General features: G+C 35.3%; 1 protein-coding gene across 2 annotated transcripts in view; it reads left to right on the top strand.

Moving 5' to 3' along the window:
* The window catches only part of LOC139994213 (UNC93-like protein), a 56260-nt gene that overhangs the window by 33607 nt on the left and 7610 nt on the right, over positions 1–15043 (top strand). For both annotated transcript variants that reach the window (XM_072016650.1, XM_072016651.1), the window contains exon 4: positions 9807–9969. In XM_072016650.1, coding sequence (XP_071872751.1) covers positions 9807–9969 — 163 coding nt within the window. The remainder of the gene's footprint in view (positions 1–9806; positions 9970–15043) is intronic.

Genomic DNA, 15043 nt, shown 5'->3' with positions numbered 1-15043 from the left:
GGACTAACAGAGAGACAAACCTGTTCGGATAATGCAATTTTCGGATGATAGAGCTATCGTTTTTCTCCTATGAAATTTCATTTATTCGAATACGCATTAATATTAATGGACTGATTCTTTCAATATTTATGCATCCCGTGTCTATTCTCGCTGTTAAGTCATATAATTCTTTCAACGTAAGTAATTGCGTAGGGTTACATTCTTCCTGTACTTTGATATCATCGGGGTTCTTTATCGAATGCTTCGATATCAGAAGACAACTCCTTGTTAACACTTTCGGTGGCTGTTTTCATTCGTATAAAATCCTCGTTATTATCGTCTCTATCGAAATGAAACCATTTAATTACACGAGTATATTTAAGGTGTTCCTACCGCTTCGAGTAATCTACGTGCTTTAGATAATTTTCAATATCATGCTCTCGTTTTCTAATATCTGTGATCGTGGCTTTTCCAACGTTATACATCTAATCTTGTTGCACTTACATTGCAAACTTACGTCGTGTTTTATTCCGACAATTAAAACGCTATTAGTTTCATACTAAACTCATACGATCAGAATTCATTCGATCGAATAAAACAAAGAGTACATTGTATACGAGCATGAATCAAATATGTATACAATTTGAAACGGAAAAAAGTGATCTCTTGATGAGAATTATTATGCTTTGATAATAGACGGTTCGAATAATAGAACGTTCAGATTAGGGTATTCGTATTAGGGGAGCTCTACTGTATTATACAAAATATTCATTATCACTGTAATATCCATTTTAACGTTAATGTATATTGTACAAGAATTATGAAACTCTCTCAGGAAATATTAATTTTTTTGACATTGTATTCTAACACTTCTTTGTTCGGAATAGTACGAGGAATCAATAAATGCGAAAGAAACTGTAAGGTTTTATTTAAAAAAAAGAAAAGAAAGGTACTGCATTAATGCAATTGTATAAAAAAATTAAATTATAAAAAATAAAATTATTTAAAAAAAAGAAAAGAAAGGTACAATAGTACTTTGTAACTGCATTAATGCAATTGTATAAAAAAAAAATCGATTTACGATGATAGAGCTTGATAAAGAATGCAAATTGTTCCTCTACGATCTTTTTCTATCCGCAATAAGAACAGAGTTATAACCCGGCCCAGTTTCTAGACTCGCTGTGCATAATAAAATCAGCCATTCACGCAGTGTGTCAGTATTCCTCAACAGTGGAAGTCGAATAAATGAAAGATTCGTAACACCGTGTGTTCTGCAATGATTCTGCAATCGCTATTCTAACTGAGTTCTACTATCGACTGGCATAGTGGTCGCGACTAGTGTTGCAACTGCATATTACGTATATCGGAAAGTTTTGTCGCTTTTACTCGTACATACGTTTATTGGTTTAGGTTTAGCAGTTTCTGTCAGGTAATGAAATATTCGAGCGAATACTTCTCCTAGTTAGATATCTCAATCGGAATTATTTTATTGTTCGATAAAATAGGAGCGAAATTGAAATATAAGAATGTTTCAAACATCGTAACAAGCACATATATTAAATATAAACATTTTCATGGTATGAAAAAATAGTTTATCATATTGTTACAGACACTTTGATCTCTTCGCGCTACATAAAATTATGCGATCTAAGTGGAAGAAGAAAGATAGTAAGAACAAAGATATCGGATATGAATCTTCGGAATTCCCTTTCATAATCGCAATACTGAAGAACAGAATTAAATTAAATTAAATGGAAAAAAATTGCAAATACAATGCTGCCTTAACGCAATGCTGACTCTTATTATCAATGAATTAATTGCGTGAAAATTCATTGTTCGAGGAAAAACTGTCGGAAATATACCGAGGAAATCTTTGTAAAAAAAAAAAAAAAAAAGAAACGAAAGAAGTCAAAATAACGACATTCTTTTCGTGAGATTCATTCTGTAATATAGTACTTGTGAATGGAACGACGTATTTACTTTCCTCGTTCACGGTATCGCGATAAATATCAAAAGAAAAATTCGAATTTTTTCGCTTGTAATTTATAATTTTATAATTATATAATTAATAATTTTAGCTTATATTTCGTTTAAACTTTTAATTATTAGACCAATTGAAAATCATCTGACAATCATCGAAAATTGTTGTAGCTGGAATATCGTTTGTTCATGCTTATTTTTAGTTCATTCTTCATGCATTTCTCTAATTCCACGCTTCCTGTATCATTAAACGATTCGAACAATGAAATACTTGCAGCGAAGAAGGTATCTTGTTGCATACATCAACGATACTTGTGCCGCATTTTACCTATCCTTATAGAATGCATTTATGATATCGTCTCTTTCATCGATTGAATGGAGTATTGTGAGACCGTGACATAAATCATAGCGACGGACAAATAAAAATGTAATTTCCATTAGGTAATAATAGTTTCCATTGCTCGTGTATGTGAAAAATAAAAAAGTTAATTTTTCCTGTTTTTACTGTAATATCGTCGTGCAATTGTTTTCCTGTTATTTCCAAAATTCTTTACGGTCTTTCGATTGTTCTAGTTTTCAAATCTTCTCGTAAGGCTTGCAAGTAAGATAAACATTTTTACAGCGTATTGACGTTTGTTGTATGGCGGTTGGTAATCTGTGTCGCGAAAATTTAAAGTGCAAATTTAAAAATGCAAAAAAGAAGATACAGAGAGTACATGAAACGTGAAAACACGAAACGTAAGATTTCTATTTTATTAATATCTATTGATATTTGATCGATGAAAACCCAATTCTCTGCTTAGCTTCTATCATTTTAGTTGCGGCCGTAAAGATATGAATTTGCTTAAACATCCGCGTCTAGCAATTTCTAAGATGTCAGATAAAGTATAGATATATAAATTATTGACTTGATTGAAATATGGTATATAACACAAATTTGTACAAACAGGTAGAGGAAAGTTGAAGCAGGGAAATCTTATGTTCGATAAGCATCGAGTTATTTCTGCTTGAACTTGAGGACAAACAGGAACATAGATAGTTACTACTCCTAATGACTAGTCTCCTTTGCTTTTCATTCTTCCTTCTTGTCTCTTCTTGCTTCCCTCCTTTTATTCCTTTTTCTCGCCTCTTCTCTCGCTTGTCTTCATTCTACTCTTTCCTTTTTCGTTTGCTCCTTGTATTCCTTCTCTTCTTAGCTCCTTCTGTCTCTTCTTACTTTCTTCTGTCTCTTTTCTTCCTTCGTTTCCTTCGTTCTCTCGCTTCCATCTAGCGTTAAATTTTCCACAAATGCGTAGAAATCGGCCAATCTACGATTATCGCAATCATTCCCCTTCGCAACGAATATTTTCTCATATTTCTAGAACAATAAGGATTCGGTTTTCCCAGAAAAAAAGGATGATTCACGTTTCTCGTACGTGACGTTCCATAAAATTCGAACACGTATCGATATTAAATCCGTATATATATATCTATCTATCTATACTAAGGTGGCCGGAAACCCGAGCGACCTTGCATTCGACAGAAGCTACTTAAACGCTTCGACGTTGTTTTATCGTGGTGAACGGTTTCGCGCGACCGATGTTTTCCACCTCGCGTTTGTCACACACACGTTTACGATCGATTAACGGTCCACGGCTAATACTTCATTCCATTCCGCAAACATATCTATGATCACTTCTTTTTCCTCCTTTTCTTCGCTTCTTCTTCTTCTTTTTTTTCTTTCTTTCTCCTTCGTTCATTAGATATATATAGATATGTATAGTTAATACAGCTAAAAGTGTAATCGGTAGCGGACTATGAGTCAGGCATTCTTGAATTATGTATTTGGATTAGCCGATGGCTTGTTTAATGTTTACAAGCTGACACATTCTAGTTAGAATGTTCACGTGCATGACTTGCACGTACGTTGACATTCGTACCACGCACCGCACAATCGCAGACTAGGATCGAATAATATTTAACGTTCGACAATCTCGAGTCAATAAGATCTATGATTTGTATTAGATATACGATGGCCATTGGTAGATAAAAGATAGTTTAAAAAGTAAATAACACAATATATCTTTATAAGTTCATGAAATTAATTTGCATTTGACAAGTGCCACGTTGATAGTTGCGACGTATAACGCATACGATAACTCGTCGAAATACCCGCAAGCTTATAAATATTATAATTAGTGCAAAGTGTAGCACCCAGCACAGTACTTAAGTAGATAAAACAAATTTCTCTATAAGTTCTCTGTTTCTTTATTTGTTTTCGTCGTGAGACAAACTTACATAAATACCCGCGGTGTAGTTACAAGAAACATTTTCAGATATCATTAGCGTGTTAAGGCTAAGGTCGGAGGTAAACTTGAGATCGAGGCCGGCGTTACATTCGGTATGCGTTTGGCTTCGACGCGAGTTCACAGACGGAATCGCAGAAAGACTAACATTTTTTGCGTTTACTCGTCAGCCAAACGTATGTACATATATGTTAATGTTTAAATATCAACGTTATCGCAAATAACGACCACGAATGATAGAATCATTATGAATTCGTTTGTTCGGAATTTCCTAATTGAATTGTATAAAAATTTTAATCAAAGATATGTATCTGAGCGATGAAATAATCTGGAACAGTTGTTCCGTGTTTGTTAGCAGATCGATTCGTAGAATAGTGCGAGTTAGAGCTACTTTAACGGAAATATAGTACGTAATATTAGGTTCGCGAACGTGAACGTTGACTCGTGGCGGTCGATGAAAACTTTGCGCAGGGGCAAGAGGATTTTATCTAGCACTTCCTCTCAACCGTCGTGGGAACTATGTTAATGAACATGATTGGCATCGTATTTAATGACGATATCTAACTGTTTGATTCTTGGAAGATCTTTACTTTAATAACGCTGTTAAAAATTGTTCTACGTAACTTAATGTTACTCGGTTCTTTTCGAAATGAAAGTAGCTACGAAAATATTCTTGTTACGTCGTATCGTTCAATCGTATATATCGTTTTATTTTATGTTTTCTCATTTATGTTGTCGAATTAATATTACGTAATTAAAATTTAGTAAATTTATTATGTACTGAAATATATCTTTATCTTATATATTAAGGCAATAAAAACAATTGTTATATGAACAAGGTGACGTCACATTAACGATTCGATAAATACATAGTAATGTAATATTTTCTACGAGAAAAGCTTCGTATTTGTTTCATTCTTAATAGAGCTGTTTCTTAAGAACGATTAAAATGTCGTAGAAAAATGAGTGACGAGTTTCACGTAAAACTCTGTTTGTCGCTCGACGTTGAGAATGGAAATTATGCTCGCGAGTTCAGGAGGAAAGAAACAATACAGAACGATTTTCGCGTAACTAGGTTTACGTAAATCCTTGCCGGCGAACTTTCGATTACCCAGACATCCAGTATCTAGCGTGTAATTAATTTACTGCTGTTCTCGAGTTCAATTCAGAAGATCATGTTAAGCCTCTTGTCCAGGAAATTTAGCGCTAAGAACGTATCCAATTGTACGCTATTCGCCGTTAAACGTATTTCATTACGATTTCGTGTTTCTTCTCGTCTTCCATGTAAGTCACTTACACCACGAAATTCGTCGTATTTTAAGGCAACAACAAGTCTTAAAACTTTCTCAAAAGAGCGTACAGTGTACAGTGTAAAGCATACATATATTTGTCAAGTGACCAGAATATGTTTGTCCCTGATACAACTAGCGAGACTCGTTTCAACCGATGATTGGCCATTGCAAAATCTTCAAACAGACATCGATGACTCTGAGAATTGACAAGAAAATGTAAATAGAAAAGTATACTTCAGCGATGAAAAAAGTGTTAAGATTCAAGGTTTCGTTCGAATCTCTTTACGTTGGAATAAAATTAATTTACAAGTTTATTGGAAAGTAGTACACCTAGTAGTATATCTTCTCTTTAAAATACGATAATAATAAAAATAAGATAAATATAGGAATATTATAATAAATATACCAAGTAGACTATAAATCCTATAAATATATAAGACAGGTATGTTTAGTAGATTAGATAATAGATTTCTAAACTTTCAGAAAAATATACAGATTTTCTTATTTTAACTCTTGAAATCTATTATGAACGCAGTCCATTCGAATTTTATTTTAATACTACCTTGTCGCAATAATACCATCGCGACGTAATTATTTATAAGCATTACGAACGATAATTTTTCTATTTTATTTTTCACTTTGTCCGTTGTTCAATGATAATAAAACACAGAACGCCGCTTGTTTAATTTCATTAATTGCACAATTTCAAAAAGATATACCGCTGCGAGATCTTACCCATCCTTGACCATTCAATGGTTTAAGGGTTAATAATCGCCAGAAATCCAAACAACACAGATTCCTCGAGTCGTAAAACGTACCTTTGAATGCTGACCACAAGAAGATGGCCACGGTCGTTTAGCACCAGGCCGTTTAAAATTTATTTGGCGAATTGGCGAACGTCGCTCGAGGCTGCAGCGACTCTAAAAACCTCGGCTTCTCTCGTACGTCGGCCGGGTTGCTTCGTTCCACCGACTTTCTTCTGGCTGCTGAATCGCTGATCCCTCAGCCCCCTCAGGGTAGATCGTATTCAAGTGATCCGTGGCTAAATTTAGCGGCAGGATAATTTACCGGATTCTGTTGAACGGCTCTTTTACGAGTGTTCGCCTGCCTCTCTGCCTGACATGCTCGCCATGAGGATTTCCGCGATCTTTCTCTCTCGAAATTATCGACCTTCGTAGCCGATCGTGGATCCAGGGACTCGTGTAAAAATCCACCCTCTCCCTTCGTTCTCCGGCTGTGTTACGCGTTCGAACGTGTACACGCGTTTCACGTTCGACTTGAATTCGGAATTTTCTTTCGGTGAAAAAACCGTGACAAAAATTTGAACCGGTTTTTCGCCGAGATATAACGAACGTAGCCAGCCTTCATCGCGAAACGAAGCAAGTACGTACTACCACTTTGTACGGTGTACGGTGTACGTACAAGGTGTTCCACGAGAACGGGTCAAGATATAGCTACGGAAAGATAGAAGATAGAGAAGAAAGTTTCATTAGGCAAGATTCAGTGATCTCGGATGATGGACGATTTGACGTATGTAGACATTTTCGGAATGGAAGATTATTTTGAAGATTCTTCATTCGTCATCCATATTTTTCTAAATGGAGTTACGCAGTTTTTCGTATAGCAATCGACGCATCTCTAATTCCGCTACGCTCTTTGCATCGTTTTTTTTCGTTCGTTTCGATCGTGTCTTCTTTCGTTGAAAATAGCGCGAAACGAATCATCGTTGAATTGTTTGAATTTTTGCTTCAATGTTATGGTAAAACTTTTCTCCATCGCCTCGTGCAAGACTTTAAGCTTACCAAAACGACAGTGAGATCGGCATATGCATAAAAGTTCGAGAACTAGGATAATAAATATACACGAGAATACGTCGCAGAAAGACTTACGTCTTTCCCAGTTTTCCACATCGTACATTTTACGAAATTAAATTTAACGATATTTATCTTCTAAGCAAAGTTATACTCTGCCAAAATTACACACTGACTGCTGCGAAGTAGCGACTAAATATTTGAAATTCGACGAGAAGATATCAAGATGACGAAAAGCTTCGATTTTCTTCGGTTTCCAGATAGCAGATAAACGACACTTTTAGGTTGTTCGACTCAGTTGCGTGAAACATCCTGTATATGCACGTTAAGTCTGTTTCTGTGCGTATAAATGTACAGAGTTCATTCGAGGGAATTTTCAAGGAGAAGTTATTTCGTACACTATGTTTTTGTGAGACGAACGTATCGTATGGTTGCGATGCTACGCTTAAGCTTCCCACGTCTGATTTGGATAAACTTGAACGTTAAAGTATACCGAGACTAGAATTTTATATCGTACCACTTGTAAAATTACTCCTTCGATCAACCGGTCGTGTCTTCGAGAGACGAACGTTCGTTTTAACGAGCCCGCGTCTTGTAAATGTAAAGTTTATTGCTCATTAAGTGTTGGTTTGCTTTATTACCGCGTAGATTGAAGATTCTGACGAAGATGGAACGATTAACAACGAATCTCTTCCTCTGCTCTGAACCTATGAAAAATGATTGATCCTGTCGTGTAATCAGAAATTTAATTATACAATATATCTTTACATAATATATTACTAAACAGTATAAGCATCGTTTCCTTAACAACTGTTTATTGTTTGTTAGATAGTTTCATCATTACTTTTCCGTAAAACTTGTTTTTTTCTTAGCAGTAGATTCCTAGAAACGATTTTTATAATCTTCTGGAATATTCAGCTTCTTGTAATGAAAACAACGTTTCGCAAAAATCAAAATACCAATAAGATGATTTATTTCTTCTCAAAATAGAAGATCTTTCCTTTCTGTTGGAAAACAACGCTCCTTCTATAAGGCAACGTCAGATTTTTATTTTTAGTTCGTACGTTTCATATTCATAAAATAAACGTATAATATACGGTATATAACGAATTAAATCAACAATTAAAACTGCTATCGACAGCTTTTTGAACGATCCAGTAGCTAGATCGGTTACATTTTACCGTATGGTAATTAACTGACCCTTGATAAAAATTAAACTAAGCATAGAAAAATTTCTAAATAAAGAAAGCTGGGAATTCGAATTACTTTTGTCTTAGCTGCAACTGTTTAAACAATTATAGTTTGTCGCAGGTGTTTTGAGTGAAATGTACGTATGTAACTGTAAGAAGAGTTACAAGTTAATGCTTGAAGTGTCAGAAATCATATTTGAGAACAGGAAATACTTGTATTTGTCTTTAACAAATTCCTTTTGCATATCGTACTATTTCCATCGCGATTAATATATTCTAACTGGTTGTTAATCAATCTACGGGCGTTCTACCTCACTGATTCCTGTCAACATTTCGCAATAGATACATTTCGAATCATGGGAGTATCAAGGCTCCATTGACAGGCTTTACTGTCACAGGCGTCCGTGATTACTTATTTAGCATAGGAAACCGGCACCACAAATGTATTAGAATAAATATGCCGAGCCAGGTAAGTCTCTACAACAATATACTTACGGTTTGATTGCGTCGTTACGCTATTCGAAAACTACAGGTTTTAAGCTACGGTTAAAAGAGCATGATGATATGCCACGTTTCTTTAGCTGATAAAACCAGACACTTAGTCCTAAATCTAGATAAAACAACAATTTTGATAATATAAAATTGTATGAAAGTGTTTCGAACTTTTGAATTTGTTTTCTCGTAAGAGAATGTGGCATATCATCGTGTTTTTCCTCTGTAGATTTTCTTATCACGTTTGAAGATTTCAAAATACCGATTGTCACAACATTTCAAGATACTTATCGTCGCAAATTATAGATTTGTTTTCTTGCCAAACTTCATTTGTCACTTACTCTTCTAAGGATTAGCATCTTTCGATCTCACAGCTCATCTTTCACTTGGACCATTGAGATATTCGTCAAACACCGAGCATAGTATTTTCAATTATCGAACAGTAAATATCGAAGAACCAATAAGAATGGATTTATCATAATCTTTTCCTCCTCTGGTGTTTATTTATTTTTCTTCCAAATTTAAAGACGGTGAAGCCTGAAAGTGCACGACGTTCGATCAGGGATTTACGAAAATCGCCGAAATTAATAGACATCCGTTTCCCGTGCGACACGGACAATTTTCACTTCCGACACTTGCGTCGTTTACCATTTCTGTGTCATTCCCACTTGTCGATTATGTCTGCAACCTCGAGGCAACTTCTCAAATTAGTCGCGCGACGAGAGCTTAGACTTAATTCGGACGGAATAACGAGAATTTTCCTCTTCCCTGTTGCAGGTATGGCGAGAAACAAAGAAAAGTGGACAGTCAAGAGCTCAGTGGTATACAATTGCTCTCGGCAACTGCTTATCAACTGAAGAAGCCTTATCAGCAGCTCCTTATACCAATCACAATATGGATCGGCATGGAGCAGGCGTTCATCGGTGCAGACTTTACACAAGTGAGTAATTAGCACTGTTGGCAATTTCTACGAAACTCTAATTTCACATCGATGTAATCAAACGATGTCTTACGAGCAAAAATAAGAGGAGAAACACATTAGTTTTTCGCCTTCGATGTAAGAACTTGATTTTTGTTTAATAATCTATGAACGAGATTTTCTCGATGGAGAATGCTTAATTTTTGAAAGCACGATGCCGTCGTACGTGATTACACAAATACTCATTTTGTGTATATATAATGATTTATATAATAGCACTTACGAATATTCCTTTTAATCGAGATATTATAGATATTAAGTTTTGACGTAAACTATTTTTTATTTTTTATTGTTTTATCGTGTATTGTATATCCGTATATTTATCCCATATTTGTTATTCTATTATTTTTATAACCTTCGTACGAACGTCAGTATCGTTCGTAGCTGTTATTGTTCAATTTTTATAACATACAGTCTGCGATTTATTTATACGTTCTAAGCGTATTACGATCGTTCGACGACGAATTCTTTCTGAGTGTAAAACTTTCTCTACGATCTTGCGACGAATAAACTAACAATTCCAACGTGTTTTATTGCGTTTGGACAAAAACCACACATTTAAGGATTAAGTTAACGAGTTTCCAAGAGTTCGACGATATATTGTCCGACGGTTGCTTAACGACTCAGGCAATTATTTACGACTCACGAGGCAGAACAATCGAACAACAATGAGATTCGTATAACTTCGCCCACGCTGCTCGTTACAAAATGAACGAGCCCGTTGTCGGTGGAAGCTTGGTTCGATAAGACATCGATTACGAACCAACTATTATGCATTCGAGAATGAATCTCTTCACGTCGAAGGAACCGAAGCGAAGAATCGAGACGATCTCGTGGAACGTGACCGACCATTTAAAAGTATAATAATATTGGTTAGAATAATGGTTTACGCAGAATTATCCAGCCGATTATCCAAGAATTCTTCGTTGCTCGTTTCAGAAATTTGCAACACAATTTCAATGCTTCCACTCTGGCATATCGTAGCGCATTTATATCGTAGCACAATAAATAATTTTGTAACGGTAACATTTCAATTTTTATCATTAATTTTCATCATCGGTATACGCTAGAACTTGGTTCGTCTGCATTCCATTTATTCGCATCTCGTTGCTCGCGTTTTATTACAACTTCATTTACCGCAACGAGGTTTAATAGTTAATGGCCGATTAACCGAACTTTCGCCGATTAAATTCACTTACATATCCGAACGCGAGCTCCTATCGCGTGAACGAACGACAATAAATAGCAAAGAAATGTACGAGCTATACAGATGACAAATATTTATGAAAATTTATATTTTTAGAAATGAACTGATTTTGCAATGAATTAAAATATCAGGACCTAGCCAGGGATTCGTTTCACTCGTCAAATATTATAACTGAATACTGTTAACACTAGAACTACTGATAGTTAACACGAAGCGATTTCTGCCAAAACCAGTCAAAATGGCTATTTTTATATTTATTGATTTCTTACTTTCTTACAGAAGCAATTCCATATTATGTAGTATTTTTGGTATTATTAATCCATCTGGAAGCATAATCCCTAAACGAGGGTCAACACATAAAATTGTAGAACCCGTCGTTTTGGCTGGTGTGGTAATGTTAGTGTTAGCATCTAGCTATCTAGCGATCGATCCGGAATTTTCCTGATAACTGATATCGTCATATCGAATGATACGCAGTAAAAATTTTAAAAACACGTGGGAAATTGTACAAAACGAGAAAATTGATTAATTAGGGTTCGATAAACAGATTGCAGGACCCTTTTACTCTTTGATAAGTACCAATCAACATGACTGGTATTGGTATAAGCAGCCTTGATACAAAATTATTTTGAGTTTGAATACTAAAGACAAAATAAAATTCATTATATTATTCTTTTAGTTATCGTTGCGAAACTCGTTTCATCGTTGCGGAAAAAAATATAACACGAAGTAGGAATTCGAAAATAAATTTGTAAAACCAGTCGATTAAATAGTTTACATATTTTTACACGTTACGCGCATTCTACCAGCTTCTACGTCCCTCGATTTCCTATAAACGCACTAAGAACACGTAATTTACTTTTTTAAGTATTTTTATTACAAATAGTCACGTGAACTTGGTCTCATCGCCGATATCTCTACGTTATTTTGCAAAAAAAAATCGAACAGGGGTTCGGTCGTAATATCTTACGTGGTATCGTCGTATGAACGTAATGGTATTATGTTGGACGATGAAAATCCATTGGATGAGAGAGAGAGAGAAAAAAAGAAGAAACGCAGTAACAAAAGCGAATAGTAAACTAAAATCGTTAATCATTATCCTCATCAGATACAACACAAAAACCTGGCTAGGATCACCCGGATACTAACCGGATACAGAACGGCAGGTTCGTGATGCGTAACGGCCATGCGAGGTCGTACAATTGTTCTCCGGAAATACATGCTACTGATCACAGATATGCTGAAATATCGGCTGAAGCACGCATCCTTTGGCTTTTAAAGCGCTGAATGACTTTAAATTATAAGTTGTATAATATACGATTGGCTCTGCGTACAACTAAAAAATCGCCAGGATGAAAATGAATGGCGTATAAATACGGCATTGATCGTAAATATACGGTTGTATATATTCGATCGATCTTTGGCAACGCTGAATTTTCATACGCAAAAGAAAAAGAACATTATCGTCTATTTCTTTGAGAAATTGGGTAAAGCGTGCGTTTGAAAGTTGTCCATTAAAGAGATAATATTTTGCTAATGGTACGCAAGGATTGTATAAGTATGTGAATCATTAGTATTAGTTAGTATACAACGGAGTGCAATATAATAGAGTGGATAAGCGGAGAGGTAGATACATAAGAAAAGAGTTTAGATAGATATAGACAAGGAAAAGAGTTTAGAGTTTAGTTAGGTAGATACAAGGGAGGAGGCAATAAGGTGATAACGCCATAAGACTAAGAAAATGTAAAAAGCGTGATAGGTAAAAGAGATGTAAAACCGAAAACTCTTTCAAAGCCGAAAGGCACGGACTAAGTAAAAATAAATAAATAATAAAAATAGTGTTAGTTAGTATTTTATTAGTTAGTATTAGTTTGAAATAATTTTTTTTTTAATCTTGCGATTAGAATTTAGGAACCCGAGTTAGAAGTCTCCTGTAAATTTCTAGTTTGCCACGTTCGAGTACAAAAAGCCTCTCGAACAACGTCTCTACAAGATTTAACAATTACAAGGTTCTCAGAACGTCAATTTAGTTCTTTGCGATTATCTTGTAAAAATGATTTACATAGCGTCGTGTGTATAAGTGCAATGATCGTAAAGAATAAAATCGTCGTAGATCCTTGCAATTAAATGACTAATTCCTATTGAAGATAAGCGCAAGTCTGCCAAGTATATTTTCCTGGTAATTCACATTACTAATGGACATTCCTTTAAATTTGGCAGGATGTAATTTAGTTGCGAAATTCGAATAGAAAAACTCGTGGCAATTTCGTAGTAACAGTACGCGAAGCAGTGGCAAGTAATTTTCCATTCGTTCGTATAGATACGAGGGCAGATTGGAAGTTCCCGGAATGACAATAGCAATAACAATTAATGCAATTCCCAGCGGCGATTCCCCAAACTTTCCCATCCGCCCTCGTACGTATTTCACCAGCGTTCTTCGTCCTTCCTTGCCTTAATTTTTCTATTTCGATTTTGCTCTCGTTTCAGTGAACGAAACGTTTGATTTAACAAACAACGAAATGGAAATAGACACGCGTTCGAACAGAAATCTCGTATTTAAATTTCTCCGTCTGAGTTTCCTTATTTCTCCTTAAACGAATTGAAAATTATTTTCAATACACTTGAAATATGATTTAACGTCGCAGAAATACGGATATCGGTTTTGAAAACGAACAAAACAGCGCGACAGGATTACTGACCAATCGATCATAGTGTCCACGTACTTACGAGCAGTGATATAAGTATAGACGTATGCGTATGCAAAATACGAGGAAAAAAGAGAAGGGGAAGAAAAGGAGCAAAAGGAGATGATACAGTTTGGAAGGTAAACCTGTTGGAAACCAGTTCGATGATGAAATATGTGGGCAAATTGGGCAAGGAATAAAGTAATTGGAAGAATAAACGCTACTGGAAAGCATCGGGGATGTTGGGATGCTGACTTCCATTGAATCAGCTGGTTCGACATGTTATAAATAGCCCAGAATCTTATTCTTGCAGCAATTCCCCGATACCACTTCCATACCTGGAATCTCGTGAACCAGTATTTCTTCTTTTTTTCTCGTTCCGCTGGTGCATCGATGCGATGGTGTGGCTGGACCCTGCGCAGCTATCACGCACACGAAGTGGCTAAATGAAAGCACGTAGGAACGACGAACGCATCTTCGCAGCATCCACAGTGTCAGCGAAATTTCTCTGATTCTGTAATCAAGTTTCCTTACTTTGGATTTACGTTTTCAGCATTGTTTCGCACGTTGCCTTCTTCTTATCGTAAGAATTTCGTCAAATTGTGTTATTTTTATACGAAGAAGGAATTTATAATAGAAATAAATATAGGAAAGAAATGTTTAGTCACCACGTTACTTCCATCGTCTGAATTTATCGTTTTCTAATATTTTAGCTGTTTCGATTATATTATGATTCTATAATATATAATAATAATAACAATAATTTATTTAATTTCCATCTCGCGGCCAAGAAACGCGATTTGGACTTACAGCTTCTTTAATCACGCACATAGTCGTCCGATCCTGTAACTCGTTCTTCCATACTTTGCTATCATATATTATAATTATAATTCTTTTATGCGATATCAAATATGGATTTACATTTCATATGTACAAAAATAGGGACTAGATTAACATAACAGAAAAACTCGAAAATAGTAAATTTCCATTTATCTCTTCTTTTCTTTGTTGAAAATATATAATAATTTTTCGATCATAGAAAATTATAACATATAACATACGTTCGTAAGAAAACTACAACAATGAGATGCTCTCATTAACGAACACCCAGTATGCAGGATAAGATCGCTCGCGATCGATTGAT

The sequence above is a fragment of the Bombus fervidus genome, chromosome 14 (genome assembly GCF_041682495.2).
Source record: "Bombus fervidus isolate BK054 chromosome 14, iyBomFerv1, whole genome shotgun sequence".
NCBI classification, from domain to species: Eukaryota; Metazoa; Arthropoda; class Insecta; order Hymenoptera; family Apidae; genus Bombus; species Bombus fervidus.
This window is presented reverse-complemented; position numbering and strand designations above follow the sequence as displayed.